Consider the following 16,807-nt stretch of genomic DNA (forward strand, 5'->3'; position numbering starts at 1 on the left):
GTAGCAGCACAGATTTTCATATAAATCACTATTTTTGATGTGACATATTCATTATCCAGGACTGAAACAAAATTAACCCATATTTCTTCAAAACAAGTAGTGATACTAGTAGATTGATCTGTATTCATGCTTGTAAATGGAACTGTAAATGAACTGTAATATTTTTTGGGGACATAAACAAGTCTTGTTGAAAAACATCTTCAGTTTGAGCATTTTGTATTTGATTCCAAAACCCAAGAACAAACTTTGGTTTTCTTAATTGTTTCAATAGCAAAAACGATACTGAAACAAAAGCTACGGAAGCTTCAAAAGTCTATTTCCTTCCGAATCCCTTTGTTATTTCAATCATCCCATCAGTCACACAAAAATGCAAAGTCAGGACGTCACATCTGGATCAGGCTTTGGCATCACTTGGGCCCACTCTAAGATATCTACACAGAGAGACTCCACGGCATCCAATCGTTCAATCTGGACCAGTTTTGTCAGCAGTTCTGGAATACTATACCCAGCTGTGCTGATGCGGTCAAAAACTTGCATGCCATCTGTCATGCCACCAATTTCATCCCGCTTCAGTCCAAAACTCTCAGCAAGATGGCGCCAAGTCTTCACAATGGCTTTCTCAGTGTTGTAAGTGGAGCTGAGCATCCTGCTGGTCTTTTCCAGACAATCAAAGGGCAGCTCTGTGGGACTGAGGCCTGGAAGGAAGTTCACAGTCACATTATTGTTATTATTGTTGCTATTTCACACGTCTGTCCCTTAAGATAATATTACATTGTATATTCCAAATGAAAAGATATGTTCACATTATGCATTTACAGAATTGACATTACCGGTTGGGTCATCCCCATTTCTACTTCATGGTACTTTCCCCCAGTACTAATAATTCTTTAATAATATTCATTCTATTTTGTTGCTTTGATTTCATCTTATAGAAGCAGCAGCAGCAAAGATTATTGAGTCTTTTACTTTATGTTTCAAAGCATTTTTATTTTTACCTTCTCCTGGGATGGATATTAATCCAGTGCTACTCTATCCCTTGTGATTTAAATACTTTCCAACATAACTTTCTGCCAACCTTCACCTGAAGCGACAACAAAATTTAATTAAAGGAAAGAGGTGTGGGTCTCCAGCCTCAAGAAAGGCAGGAGAAATGGTCCATTTGTACTAGATCTGGGAATTTAGGTTTCATTGAACTACATATCTGAACTGTTTCAGCCCACACAGCTCTTCATGAAGGATGGTGGAAGTATTTAATCATGTGAAAGGACTCATGTTCAACACCCTTTTATGAGAAATTCAAAAGAGCTTTCCTGCAATATTTTATTTTTTATTTGTGTGTGGGTGCTTTTAAAAAAATCTCTTCATTTTGGGAGCAATGCACACTCTGTATTACAGTTAATGCACACATCTTATTACAGTTAAGAATAAATCCAGCCCTGAAAGTTTTTTTCTCCAAAAGCTCCTTCTGAGATAAAGCAAACAGATGTGAACATCTGATATCCACAAATGTGTAAGTTACTTTATATAAGGTATATATATTGTCTTTTTTTTACAGTTTTTAAATAATCTACAGTATACCACTGACAGTTTTTTTCTGAGTCTGACTGTGTATAAATATAATTAATCAGCTTAAAGAACCCTACAATAGAAGTATATTTTATCACTTTCTACCTTGTGTCATCTGTCTTCTAGAATAACTACAGTATTGAATTGATTCCTAAACATCACAGATAAAGGCAAGATGCTTATGGGACTACAAATCTTATTACTAAAGTTTTTCATGGAGATTGCTTACAAAAGAAGTTTTCAAGACTGTTGGATTTCCAAATGTACCAAATACCAACCTGATTCTAGCATTAGCATATTTAGCTTTACTTCTTCCAAAATAAGCTTTAAGAAATTTTTTTCCTTAGAGTGGGATTAATCTGTATCTAGCATTTGTGACTCCTTGGCAGTGTTGAAGCTACATAAAGACGTGTACTTAAGAAAGCAGTTCATGCATGTTTTCAGTTTCTATATTTTATTTCTTTTCACTCACCTTCTGCCACACTGCATACATTAGTGTATAAGTCGAGTATCTTTTTTCTCCGGCTTTGTATCTAAAGAAAATAAAAGACAAAAAACATTTATCTTTCAAGACTTAACTTATATAAGTTGTTCTGGATTGTGAAGAATCAGACACAAAGATGACCTGCCTCCAGAAGTGGTGAATGCTCCAACACTGGAAGTTTTTAAGAAGAGAATGGACAGCCATTTGTCTGAAATGGTATAGGGTTTCCTGCCTTAGCAGGGGGTTGGACTAGATGACCTCCAAGGTCCCTTCCAAATTATTATTATTATTATTATTATTATTATTATTATTATTAGTAGTAGTAGTAGTAGTAGTAGTAGTAGTAGTAGTATTTTTTGGTATGATATATAGAGTAGTTTTGATTTGAACAAAAATTGCCTATGAATCTTGGCTATAATGTTCTACACACACACACACACACACACACATGTGCATACCTAGCTGGAAAGAAGGAATTGTGTCAAATTGTTTGTGTTTTAGAGGAAATTTACTATTTTTATTTTAGTTCGAATCACACACTGTTGTAACTTGGATTCCTGTAATTTGGCCTTCAGGATTTTATTTCTCAGGAGATATATTTGGATTGGAGAAACTATCCAACTCTTAATTCTGAATCATTATTCTTGACACTGACAAGACCGAAGCAGCTTTAGGCAAGATTCTTCCATGTGGCTTCCTTGACATTACTGCGTCTCTTCTCAGTATGCAACCCTGTTTATTATTCTCATTCAAAAAGAAATAAGAGAGATCCCTTTTATTCCTTTTTGTGCACTATGTCACAATGGACATAGAAGACATGTTTTTGAAGTTATCTGCACTAGAATGGTTAAACCCACAGAGGTGGAGGTTGGAGGTTTCAGACCTTTTCTCTCCAGAGCCCTTTGGGTATTCACACCTTCCCCCTTCTTGTCCTTTGGATGAGTGACTTGGGGATACCTTACCTGGCATTGTAATCTGTGTTTATGTTTGCAATTTGGGAAGCTGCAGACAGTCACCCCAGCCCACCCTCCATTCCTTCTTTCTCTCTGTCTTATGGAGTGGGCAGCTGAATATTGCCCTCCAACAAACTGGGAATGTCAGTGGAGGCCTTTGTTCCATGTTATCACATCCTTTCCCTAAGGAGTTGCAAAGGGAATAATGATGCTGCAACATACTGCAGTCTTCTCAGAGGCTCTGGACCTACATCCATTCATCCAGACTTATATGCATCACAGATTTCTCTGAGGGGCCAGCAGCTTTCCTCCTACAAACACACAGTAATGCCTCGTGTGAGGGTTGTATGCTTCTAAGAGGAAGATGGGGTTAGCTAAAACGACAATAATAAAACTGCACTTTGTTTCTCAGTCATATCCTTGCAATTAACAACTCTGCCTTATAAAGCAGATATATACTTCTACAAATTTAATGAAAATGCACCTATATCAAACTGTAAGGCACTGTGTAGTATCAAGTCCATAAATGTTACTGGCATATTTTTCTGTTCATTGCCAGGCATGTCCCTCCCCTCTAGCAGCCAGTCACTGCCTCATATAGCCATTTCATATTGCTCTCCTCTCCCCTCCCCTCCCCTCCCCTCCTATCCTATCCCATCCCATCCAGTGGGTACCCATTCAATATCTGCTCAGGTTAAATCAAGCAAGCTCCCTTTCCTACCCATTACTGCTAAACTTCCTTTCCCCCTATTTTTTTTAAACATCATTAAGTTGTAATATAGCAACATGACTCCTTTGCTTCTATAAATCTGAACTCAATTTTTCTTTGCTGTAAAATTTTCATGGACCCACAGAGGAAAGTAGGAGTGAAAGAACCTGTTCCATATTGCTATGTTAATTGTGGCCTTAGAACTACAATAGTATTGTGAGAATAAAATAAAATAAAACTAATATCTGTCTTAGTGCCAAAGGAGATCATCTAGGAAAGAGGCAGAGAGGGTGAAGGCATCCAAGTGTGCAAACATTTGGGAAAGCAGGAAAAAGCACAGGGATTAGTGAAAACTGTGCCTCTTTGGCTTCCAAGTAGCTTTTAACACAGTGTTTCTCAAACTTTGCAACTTCAATAAGATTGGTGAATTTCATGCTGGCTATGGGATTCTGGGAGTTGAAGTCCATCAATCTTAAAGTTGCCAAGGTTGAGAAATACTGCTTTACCAGTTTGATAGAAATAATATAATTCCACCCCATTTTCAGCCTTTTTCTCATCAGCTCATCACAAAGACTCCTTCATACATTCTTCTTTTGGATACCGTCCATTAAAAGTGCAACTAATCACTGAAACACATCATCAAAAAGATCACTGATTCAACAAGATTTCTCATTAACTTACTCCAGTTGATTTGTTGTTTGTTGAAGATTTATCTCGAGCCAAATGTACCAGAGACAACAAACACAATTCTGGAGTCTCTTGCTTGTCAATAGCAGCTTCTTCATCACTGTCCATGCTGCGACTTAGAAGCCTCTCATTCTCTGAAGAAGCATCATTTTCACTGAAAAGCAACAGACAAACAATAAATATGCTAACCAATATTGCTTTTCTAAAACAGCAACATGCACAATTCCAGAAATGCCCTTTTGGATTTAAATTGCATACTTGTTAAATGTTTATTTAATATAGATGATGAATATTACATTGAGTTTAAGTAAATACTGCAAAAAATGGGCAAAATATTAACATTTGTATCTGCAAATTAATGTCTAACAGTATATGTATTCAAAAGTAATCCTGGCTTTCTTCAGCAATGTAGGACTTGGTGTTCTGTGCATTCCACTTCCAAGAGGACTTACAACAACCACATGCCCAAGTCTAGCCCTAGTAAATATTCTACTGAATATTCATGAATGAATTCTCTATACATATAGATCCACTCCTCACATTTAATTTATTGGGGACTGATCCACATATGCATGTGAGCACCATTACTTATTAATAGTTTTAATTTTGAAGAGTTTAAGTAATGGAAGCTGTTCCTTCTTAAACAATGCTTGAGCCTTCATTATTGTGCCTACTAATTTATTTGATGTTATTTTCTCATTATATCAGCCATGTTGTTGCCACTGTAAAACTGCTTAACAATTCACCCATTGGATTCAATGAGGCTTAGTTTAGGAACAAACATTTTTTCCAATAGTTTGCAATTGTCGTCATGTTATGCCCCCACTACCAACTGGCTAGAATAGAATAAAATAGAATAAAAATATTTCTGTCACTTTAAATGTACACTAATCAGCATACATTAAAATGAAATTTTGTTGCATTCTCTCAAAAAATACCATTATGCATATACCCACATACATATATGACACACAGAAACATCACGGTCTAGTTCGAATGTATACGTTGTGAAACAAAAAATCCTGTGAATTTACAAGATGGATGGCATAAGGAACAAAGCTGTTACAGAATCTAGTAGTTCTGCTATAAATACTTTGAGACCTCCTCTCAGAGGGGAGCAACAGAAGCAAACTGTGAACTAGGTATGTGGGGTCTCTAACAATGCTTTGAGCTCTAAGCACATAGCGCTTATATGTAAGCAGTATCCTGAATAACAGGAAGTGAGCTTCCTATAATCTTCTGAGCTGTCCTTACCACTCTCTGTATGGACCTTCTATCTGAGGCACTGCTACCACCAAACCAAAACAGTGATGCAGTTTATTAAAACTCTCTGAATGGTGCCTGTGTAAAAAGTGGCCATGATGGAAGGAAAAAGATGTGCTCTCCTCATCCGATGCAAGAAATGTAAATGCTGGTTTGCATGCTTCACTGAAGATAACATATGAAGAGACCAAGTCAGATTGTTAGTTATCTGCACCTCCAGATACTTAATACTATTGACCACCTCCACAGCTGCAACCTTGATACAAAGTGGTGTATGACTATGCTGGCTTTTTCACTACCAACATGCTATTTAGATATCACATACCTCTTGACAACCTTAGCTGGAGTTGCTGTCAATTTTCCAAATTCATCTTTCTCAGAGAAAATTTTTCCATTTTCTGCAATGGAAAAAGAATGTGAAAAGAATGAAGTAGTAAAAAACACAAAACAGACACATACAACCCCCCAGCATTTAAGTTGTGAATACAATTGCCTTGGAGCTTCTCCAAGGAGGTAAGACTACATCAATAACCAATTGCAGAGCTGAATTTTCATTAGTTTTCAATGCCTTTCCAATTACTCTTCTACTAATAATTGGAGCTTACGGAGTTACATTGAAGCAATATAATCTGTGTGGGCACTGATGTCTAAACAGCAGAAATTACAAAACAGTCCCAACCTGGGGCTTCTGTTTTTTCTTCCTGCACATTGGGCTGGGCTTCTACCGTCTTCACTGACTGGCTGGTGCAACATGCTGTAAGATCAAAATACACACCTTGTTAAGATAAAGTCCTGAGAGTCACCTACACCAAGCATTCTGAACAGTGGCTTCAGCAGCTGAGGTCAAACAAAGGCAAGATGGCAGACCCAGCAGCATGATCAAAGCTCCATCCTTTTCATACTTCATTGCATCCCATGAACAAAAGGAACGATGCTCCAGTCATGTCACTGCAGCTGCCAGCTTACCTTTTTTTGATTCTCCTGCAAACCCCCCTCCCTTATTTCAAAACCTGAATCCTTGCTATCACTTGGCAGTTACCTTGAGCTGAAGTTTTAGTTTTCATAATGTAAAACATGATGATCAGCACAATAGCAATAGCCATTATGAAAATGGTGGACATGGCAATGATAAGAGCGGTAGCCAGATGCCCCTGTCCAGAAAGATCTAGAACGACAAACAGGGAGAGAGAGGAAAATCTATTTAAAAATATTTTCAGGATTAACCATTAATTACTTCATTTAATTACTGATTAAATGCTTCTAAGATAAACCCAATATTTCTAAAGCAGATAAAATCTTTCCAATGTTCGGTTATTATCTTATAATCTACCTCTGCGAAGATCTTACCTGGAAAGTCAATACAACCCAGGTGGCCAGAAAGGCCCAACAGAGACTTCACTTTCTCAGGGTCTTGCAGAAGAACAGGGTAGAACAACAGCTAATAACTCTCTTTTACCGGTCTACTATAGAGAGCATCCTCTTGTACTGTATTGTGGTTTGGTATGCTGGTCTGACAGCAGCAGATAGGAAAGCATTACAGAGGGTGGTGAGGACAGCACAAGACATTATGGGCTGTCCCCTGACACAACTGGATGACATCGTCAGGGCTCGCTGCCTTGGAAGAGTGAGGAAAATTCTCAGGGATGACTCACACCCTGGACAGTATCTCTTTACTCTCCTACCATCAGGTAGGAGATATAGGAGTATAGCCAGCCATAACAACAGGATGAAGAACAGCTTTTATCCATGGGCTGTTAGGCTTTTGAACGGGAAATAATTTTATAAACTTTATGCATGATTGACTTGCGAGGCCGGTGTCTTGTGCAATTAGCTCACATGGTGTAATAAGATGGAGGGTTTGTGTCACTTTAAGTTGGGGTGGGGGCATGAAGGGAGGCTCAGCCAATCTCAATGTATACGTGGTTGTACTTTGAGAATAAAGGTTCATTCACAGGTAGTAGCAGCACCATCTTAAATCAGGGTGCCATTCTGTATGCTTGAAGAAAACAACAGTTTGTTTCTGATGGTGCTTTGCTTGCTGCAATTACTTAATAAGCAACAATAACATTTTTTTAAAAAAATCATCTAGCCAGTTCATTGGAGGTTAGTTTTAATCTAAGTTTGTAATTATTAACCTAATTTTTAATAGCGCTTTAAAATATTATTATTCATTTAATTAAGGACTGTAATGAACACATCAGTAGCATAGTGATACTGTCAGGACCCACCCCAAACCACGTCTTAGGAAGACAAAAACTCTTGGAGTCAGGATTTTAGTCCAAAAGAAATCTTTACTATGGCGTGCTCGGTTGTAGGAAATGAGACAGGGCTTAATATTTCCACGATGTAAACCCTTATAAAGAGTTCCCGGTTTAACCCCCCTTAATCCCCATTTGGTCAGTCCCCCCCCCCATCCTTCCTCTCGTATCATCCATCTCGTGGGAAAGAGGAAGTTAGGACCCTTTTGTTTATTGCTGTCTACCGTGACAAAACCCAGATGCTAACCCCCCCTTTTGTTTCCCCAGTTCAAAAGGCTTCTCCTTTCCTTTGAAATGCCTATTGCCGGTTCAATACACATCTATCCTCTTCTCTTCGGGAGATGACAGAATCCATGGGATAATGTTTGAAACATTCCATTTATGAATATGATATAAATGGATTCTGACAGTCCGCTCTCCTTAGAAGAAGGATGTGTCCATCTGTAGGGGGAGAAAAGAAAAGAGAAGAAAAAATAACATGTGTAAATGTTAACTCGGTTTGTTTGGATATTCTGTATGAAATCTCTTAAGCAGCTTTGGTGCTTTAACGTGGTGTTTGCTGACCCATTCATTTTCTGAGGAGGGGAGGTGTTTCCAAGCCACTAGATATTGAGTTGTTCCATGATGTCTCCTGGAATCCAGAATTTCCTTCACCTCGAAATGTTGTTCTCCTTCCACCATGATGGGAGGTGGTGGTGGTGGAATTTTTGTTCGTAGGGGAGATTGTTGTTCTCTCTTTATTAGACTGCAGTGAAAGATTGGGTGTATTCGTCTAAGATTTTTAGGTAGTTCTAATTCAACTGTTACTGGGTTTATGATTCTTTTAATTGGAAAAGGTCCAATGTATTTTGGTCCTAGTTTTTTACAGGGTTGGAGAGACTTAAGGTATTTTGTAGACAGATATACCATCTCTCCCACCTTGAACGGTGTGGGATCAGATCTTTTCTTGTCTGCCTGTGTCTTGTGTGCTAATCTAGCCTCTGTTAATGCTTTTCTGACAATAGGCCAGGTGTATTGTAACTGAGCAATCCATTCCTTTAGTTCTGGAATTACCGGTTCTTTTGGGGTTAGGTCAGGTATGGGGTTGAAGCTCTGGCCTGTGGCTACTTGAAAAGGAGTGTAACCTGTGCTGGAGTGAATTGCGTTGTTATATGCCACTTCTGCGAAAGGCAGCAGGTCTGTCCAATTGTTCTGCTGAAAATGTACATAACATCTTAAATATTGTTCAAGTACAGAGTTAGCCTTTTCTGCTTGCCCATTACCCTGAGGGTGATGACTAGATGTCAGTCCTTGGGTGGTTCCTAACAGAGATAAAAATTCCTTCCAGAATGCTGAGGTAAATTGCACCCCCCTGTCAGATATGATGCGTAGTGGTGCTCCATGCAATCTGTAAATATGTTGTACAAAAAGTTTTGCTAATGTTTTTGCAGTAGGAATTTTTGGGCAAGGTATGAAATGGACTTGCTTAGAGAACAGATCAGTAACAGTCCAGATAACGGTGTTTCCGTTGCTTTCTGGTAGTTCCACAATAAAATCCATGGCTATTTCTTTCCATGGGGCTGAGGGATTCGCCACTGGTTGTAACAGTCCTGGCGATTTCCCTTGTAACCTCTTGGCCATTGCGCAAATTTGACAGCTACCCACATAGCTTTCTATGTCCTTTTTCATAGATGGCCACCAAAATTGCCTTTTAGTTAAGTGTAAGGTTTTTACAAAGCCAAAGTGTCCTGCTGATTTTGTATCATGGCACAGTTGCATGAAATTGATTCTCTGTGTGGCAGGTATATATAGCTTCTCCCCCACCCACGGCAGTCCATCTTTAATTGTGCACACATGTTTATTTTTCTGGAACCATTCATCACTTTCCAAAGATTTCCTGAATTCTATTCCAGTTTGGCTATCTACCTTCGGTTTCATTTTTTCTTGTGCCCTGGTGGTGACTGGTGCTGCCAGTTGTTGTTCCGGTACAAGTGGTTTAAAGTCAGTAACTCTTGTGCTGTTATATTGGGGCATGCGGGATAATGCATCTGCCAGGAAGTTCTTTCCCCCCGGTAAGTGTTTGAGAGTGAAATTGAATCGGTGAAAGTGTTGGGACCAGCGGGCTTGCTTAGGAGTGAGCTTCCTGGGCGTTTTTAGTGCTTCTAAATTTTTGTGGTCAGTCCAGACTTGGAAAGGTATTTTATTTCCTTCCAAAAATTGACGCCAAGTTAATAATGACCACCTTAATGAGAATGCTTCCTTCTCCCATATTGGCCATCGTTGTTCAGTTTCTGTAAGTTTCCTGGATGTATATGCGCAAGGTTGCAACGCCCCCTCATCATTTTCTTGTAGTAATACGGCTCCGACTGCTACGTCGCTCGCATCTGCCTGTATTACAAAAGGTTTGTTGGGATCTGGGTGTTTAAGTACAGGTTCCGCAGAAAAGAGTCTCTTTAGCCTCTCAAATGCTGCTTGACATTCCATTGACCATTTCAGAGGCTGGCTGGGTTTCACGGGTGACCCCCCCTTCGTTTTCAACAAATTTGTGAGGGGCATGGCTATTTGGCCAAATGCAGGGATGAATTGGCGGTAGAAATTTGCAAACCCCAGGAAACTTTGCAATTGCTTCCGTGTGCGGGGGGGTGCCCACTCTAGTACTGCCCTGACCTTCTCTGGGTCCATTTCGATGCCCTCTGGGGATATGCGATATCCCAGGTAGTCGATTTTTTCCTTATGAAATTCACACTTCGATAATTTAGCATATAAATGGGCAGCTCGCAATTTCTTCAGGACTGCTCTGACTAGTTTGATATGTTCCTCTTTGGTTTCTGTGAAGATAAGGATGTCATCGAGGTAAACCAGGACCCCCTTATATAGGTGCTCTCTCAGTACGTCATTAATTAATTGCATAAAGACTGCGGGGGCCCCTTGCAGTCCAAATGGCAATACTTTGAATTGATAGCACCCCATTGGGCAGTTGAATGCAGTTTTCCATTCGTCTCCTTCCTTAATCCTAATACGGTAGTATGCTTCCCTCAGGTCTAGTTTGGTAAAGATCTTTCCTTTCGATAGGTGGGATAGCATATCCTTCATTAGGGGAAGGGGGTATAGATTACATTCACTAATTGTATTTAGGTTCCGGTAATCTACAACCAAACGAAAGGAACCATCCTTCTTCTCCCTGAACAGAACCGGGGCGGCTACTTTGGGTTTGGCGGGCTCAATAAATCCTCTTTCTAAGTTTTTCTTTATGAATCTTTCCATTTCTGCCATTTCCCTTGGGCTCATGGCATACATCCTGGGTTTTGGGAGTTTTGCCCCAGGTTTGAATTCTATGGTGCAGTCTGTGGGGCGGTGGGGGGGGAGCTCATCTGCTCTTTCCTCACTGAAAACCTCAGCCAGGTCCCTGTTTTCCTCCGGTATCTCTGTTAGCCCCTTCTCTTCCCCCACTGCTGCTTTTTCCTCCCTCTGGGTTGGGGGGGTGTTTGGGGGTTTTACGTTTTCCTGTTCCCCTTTTGGGAAGTTGAGTTCTGCAGTCCTCCAGTTTATCCCGGGGTTCCATTTCTTCAGCCATTCCAGTCCTAAAATCATTGGGCATGCCATGCCTGGGGCCACTATAAATGTTATGTCTTCCTCATGGGACCCCAGGGACATGTGGAGTGGTAGAGTGGCTAGGGTAGCTGGTCCCCCCCCTGCTATAGACCCATCTAATTGACTGAAGGAGATTGGTTGTTTTAGCCTCCTCACTGGGATGCTCAGTTCCTCCACCAGTGTTGGGCTGATGAGGCAGCGGATGCAGCCAGAGTCTATCAAAGCTTTTATTTCATTTGCTTTTGGTGCAGAGGAAGCTAATATAGTTACTGTCTTAAGTATGGGTGGAAGAGGTCCACTTACCAAAGGTTCTCCCTCTGAGCTGTCTTCCGAGGTGTCCACCGCCCCTGCAGTGTAGGCCGGAGTCCAATCCCAGGTTTTGGCAGAAATTGTGGACTCTACAGCCTCTGTCCCCTTCATGGAAGATTCTTTTGGGTTGCCTTGAGACTTCCCCAGCTTTTTGGAAGATGGTGCCTCTGTTTTGCGTGGAGGGGCTTTCGAACGACATTCTGCAGCACGGTGGCCCTCTCTCCCGCAATTGAAACATCCCTTTGATTTTTTAGCCGTGGCCGGTGGGTTTTCCCCCTCACGTGTTTGCTCGAGTGGCGGGCGGCCCCATGGTTTTCCTCTGCGTTGTCTTTTCAATAGGTCTATTTCCACTTCCTCTGCCAGGACATACCAGTCATCGAGATGGTAGGGGTCTCCCCGAGGCAGGCAAGCGTCATACAGGTCGTAGTTTAGACCGTCTTTGAAATGGCTGAGGAGGATGTCTTCTGGCCAGTTCAGCTTGCTGGCGATGGCTCGGAATTCTTGGGTATATTCGGCCACTGTTCTCCTGCCCTGCCTCACCGTCTTGATTCTCTCCCGGGCCTTCCGGTCAGCCAAAGGGTCCTCAAATCGTCGCCTCAAGGATGACATGAATCGGTTGAAGTCGTTGAGTTCTGGGGCGTTGGAGTCATGCAGGTTCACCACCCAGTCTGCGGCCGTCCCGTCCAGGGCAGATTGCACAATTCGGATGCGTGTTTTGTCACTGGGGATGTCCCGTCCGTACTCTTCCATGTAGCTGAGGACTTGGGTTAGGAAAAATCCCAGTCGTGATGGCTCCCCCTTGAATTTTGCTTCCAGGGGTGGGAATCTTTGGCTGGATCGTTGTCTGCGCCGCGGAGTGTATCGCTCCTCATCTCGATCCCCATCTGTGGGTCTGGGGGGGGTGGGTACCGCTGAGTCAGCGGCTCCTGTTCCATTGGACAGCCCTGGGGTTTCAGGTGTTGGGTCCCTTCCGTTACCCCTCCAGTTGTGACCCCAGGTGTTGTGGTTTCCAGCTCTCTCCTCCCTTAGTGAGCTCAGGGTTGTTTTCATCAAGTCAATAGCTTTTTCCAGAATCCGCTCTTCCTCACTGGCGTGCAGGGAGTTCTCCATCTCTTGTTTCCATTCCGGTTGGTGGTCGCTCCGTCTCAGGGTCACTTCTCTCGAAGCCTTTTTCCACTCACTTTTCCTTCCAACGCCCATCGACCACCGGGGTTTTTGTTCGTGCTGCTCCGCCGTTTCCTCCCAGGAGGAATATGATGCCTCAGTTTCCCAATGTTTCTGGGAGTTCGGCTAGGGGGAAGGCTCCTTCTCCGTGGGGCTTTCTTCCCTTCTTGCTTCATCGTCAGACATCATATTTATTTGCAAAGTCCCCCGGTAAGGTTCTTCTTCCCGGGTTGACTTTCGTTGCAAGCCCTGTCTAATGTCAGGACCCACCCCAAACCACGTCTTAGGAAGACAAAAACTCTTGGAGTCAGGATTTTAGTCCAAAAGAAATCTTTACTATGGCGTGCCCGGTTGTAGGAAATGAGACAGGGCTTAATATTTCCACGATGTAAACCCTTATAAAGAGTTCCCGGTTTAACCCCCCTTAATCCCCATTTGGTCAGTCCCCCCCCCATCCTTCCTCTCGTATCATCCATCTCGTGGGAAAGAGGAAGTTAGGACCCTTTTGTTTATTGCTGTCTACCGTGACAAAACCCAGATGCTAACCCCCCCTTTTGTTTCCCCAGTTCAAAAGGCTTCTCCTTTCCTTTGAAATGCCTATTGCCGGTTCAATACACATCTATCCTCTTCTCTTCGGGAGATGACAGAATCCATGGGATAATGTTTGAAACATTCCATTTATGAATATGATATAAATGGATTCTGACAGATACTATCCTAGTGGGAGGATATGAGATATTGGGGGATTACTTTCTTTAGATTTATATAAAAAGTCTTAAATTTGTTATGTGCTGAAAATGGAAGCATAAAAAGTGGAATCGAAGGTTGAACACTTAGAGTTTGTAGATTGCCCATGTCTATAACTTACAATTCCTTGAAAATAAATAAAAGTCAAGTCAGTCTTTAATACAAGTATTTGTATTGTACATTTATATGTACTCTTTAAAAATTAACTGAGAATAATATAATCAAACTAAATACAATTAAAAGGTAAACTTCCCTCGCTTTCATTCTACTAAGTTCAGCCAACTAAGTGTATTCAACAAAGATGAAGAACTAAATGTGTGTGAAGAACCATATTTTTCTGCAGAATCACTCTAGCAGGCCAAACGCTAGTGATTAGAGTTGGAAGAACAAGTCTCTTAGTCTCCGGGGTCAAACCTTTCCCTTCTAAGCAGGCATTTACATTCCATGTCTAGCATGTAGAACTAATGTCATTTTTATAGTAACTACACCTAGAATTGTGTTGCCATACTGTACAGTATTTTAATTCAACTGAATTGTTCTTTGCTTGCAGCAGAATAAATGGGTGGACTTTCTAAACCTCTGTGTTTCAGATTGCAATCTACCCTTCACTGTCTCAATCATTTTTTCACCATCCATTCACCATGGAGCATTGTTCACAGAGCTCATTCAGAAATTAACCTCTTAACAATAAGAGAAAATCTAGTCTTGGATGCTCTATCCTCAGCTAGTCAATATCCATCTCAGAACATGACATTCATTGTAAATTGTGGACATTTTATAATGGCTCATTGACTATTCAGCATTGCCTATTCAGTTTTTTTAATATTAGCCATGAAAAGATCAAAGCTGGAGTGGAAATCCTTCCGCAGCTAGCATCTATTTTTATTTATAATTGTCACCTAAAGGTAGGACTTGCATGTTCAATAGAAATGGACCTGCCATTTGGTTCCTTTATTATTCTGAATGGATTCTTTTGGTTATTTTATTTTGTTAAATTTATTTGCTGCTTATCTCACTATGGGGCTACCACAGTAGGTAGGTAGAATATTTAATTGATTGATTGATTAGTATTATATGGTTCATCACACAGTCAGCCAGAAGTTCCACCTGGGAGTTGGCATTATTATAAAGTAAGTATTCTTATTTGAACTTTAGCAAATTACCCTTTGAATAACCTTGTAAGCCCCCTGGAGTCACTGAGAATGAATTGTTCATCCATATAAATTTATACAAACAAACAAATAATAAATAAATAGCCCTGTTGTGCCATGCAGGCATTTCAATATATTTTTCTTCAGCTTTTCGTTTTGTGCCAGTTTGAAACATGCAACTGACAAAGAAGGTAAAGTTGCTCCAGTTCAGGAAGATCCTCAATTTTTACATTTGTAAACTGAGACTTATTGTATACAGGTATTCCCCATTCATGCATAAAAGGTCCTAGTGTAGAAGTCTCACTAAATGCCTGATAAATTACTTCCATGCAAGTGCAGCATGTTCCCTCTCTTTGCAATTAACTAATGAAATTGCTGGGCATTCTTCACACATTATAGTGATGATTACTCTTGGGATCAGAACAAAAAGCTGATTTCTTAAACCACATACCCCAATTACAAGGCTGCATATCATTTCCACATATATGTTTCCTAAGCAAAGTTCCAGTGGATTAGCAGCCAAAAGCTTGTTCATTTGACTACACTCCATTAAATTTCTGCTTTCCAAGTCAGTTACACCCAAGGAGATAAAGCAACTAAATTAATTTCCCTGAATAGGTGCATCCACTGGCAAATGAAACCCATACAATTCATCTTTACTGAAGTAGATTGATTGCTGAAGAATAATTTTGTGGATTCCTTATATCTGAGAAAATCAGGCATTGTGAAGGATTGTCTGTCAACTGCAGTCCTTTTACAGCCTGTTCTTTTACAATTTTACAACCTTTTAACACTCTGCTGTAACTTTGTGGGATTTTCTCCCCTTGGAGGTTAGAATGGCCCCAATCCTGTTAGCTTTTTGTAAGGCTTTAAAAACTTGGCTGTGCACCTGGGTCTGAAGCTCAGAGTGCGTTAAGGGCCTGTGTCTTGGCTTTTTCTGTTAGTTGTTTAACCATCTGGGCTATGGCATGTATTTATTTTTTGAATGTTTTTATTGTTGTCAATTGTTTTAATGGTTTATTGTTTTAGAATTATAAACTCACAGTGTCACTTGACAAGATGGGCGGTTCTAGAAATGGAATGTATGAATATATATATATATATATATATATATATATATATATATATATATATATATATATATGTATGTATATATATATATATATATATATATATATATATATATATATATATATGTATATATATATATATATATATATATATATATATATATATATATATGTATATATATATATATATATGTATATATATATATATATATATATATATATATATATATATGTATATATATATATATATATATATATATATATATATATGTATATATATATATGTATATATATATATATATATATGTATATGTATATATATATATATATATATATATATATATATATATATATATATATATATATATTTATATATATTTGTGTGTGTGTGTGTGTGTGTGTGTATTAGAGCCTGGTGGGTAGCAAGGCCTAAACATTCACTTGGCCTTTCCTATTGTATCATTGCATTTGCCAAATTTCCTTCAATCTCAAATTACAAAGGCTGCTGTGGCCCTGAAGCCCTGAAGCCTGTTATTAACTACAAAGGAAAATTAAATTGGGAGGTGCTTCTCTTACCTTTGTGCACATGTTGAAAAGGAAGGTGAGTACTTGTGCCAGAAGTACTTGGGAAACTGGCTGACACACCAGAAGTAACGCCTGTGCCTGTAATAAGAAACACATTTTGCTGGTTACTTGCAAAATCTCACCTTTGAACTGCTTCCTTTTTTTCATGAACAGAGACCAATTATTTGAGATTTCTATCCATTTAAAAGATGACTTTATATGATTCAATTTTTCCTGCTGAGATGTGAAATAGAGACTTGGCTCATTTTTGTGTCTGAATGGAGATATCTACCTATTTTTATCTGAGGCAGA

The 16,807-nt window shown here is 39.8% G+C and overlaps 1 protein-coding gene across 1 annotated transcript in view; it reads right to left on the bottom strand.

Annotated features, from left to right (window-relative positions):
* Window positions 1-375: 375 nt before the first annotated feature.
* EDAR (ectodysplasin A receptor) overlaps window positions 376-16,807 on the bottom strand; it is a gene marked incomplete at its 3' end in the record, with an annotated part of 27,826 nt that continues 11,394 nt past the window's right edge. The window contains exons 5-11 of the mRNA XM_083361779.1: window positions 16,508-16,594; window positions 6,702-6,827; window positions 6,342-6,416; window positions 5,988-6,060; window positions 4,394-4,553; window positions 2,039-2,099; window positions 376-695 (exon numbers count right to left, since the gene is read on the bottom strand). Coding sequence (XP_083217905.1) covers window positions 376-695; window positions 2,039-2,099; window positions 4,394-4,553; window positions 5,988-6,060; window positions 6,342-6,416; window positions 6,702-6,827; window positions 16,508-16,594 — 902 coding nt within the window. The remainder of the gene's footprint in view (window positions 696-2,038; window positions 2,100-4,393; window positions 4,554-5,987; window positions 6,061-6,341; window positions 6,417-6,701; window positions 6,828-16,507; window positions 16,595-16,807) is intronic.

This window comes from Vipera ursinii, assembly GCF_947247035.1.
Source record: "Vipera ursinii genome assembly, chromosome: 4".
NCBI lineage: Eukaryota > Metazoa > Chordata > Lepidosauria > Squamata > Viperidae > Vipera > Vipera ursinii.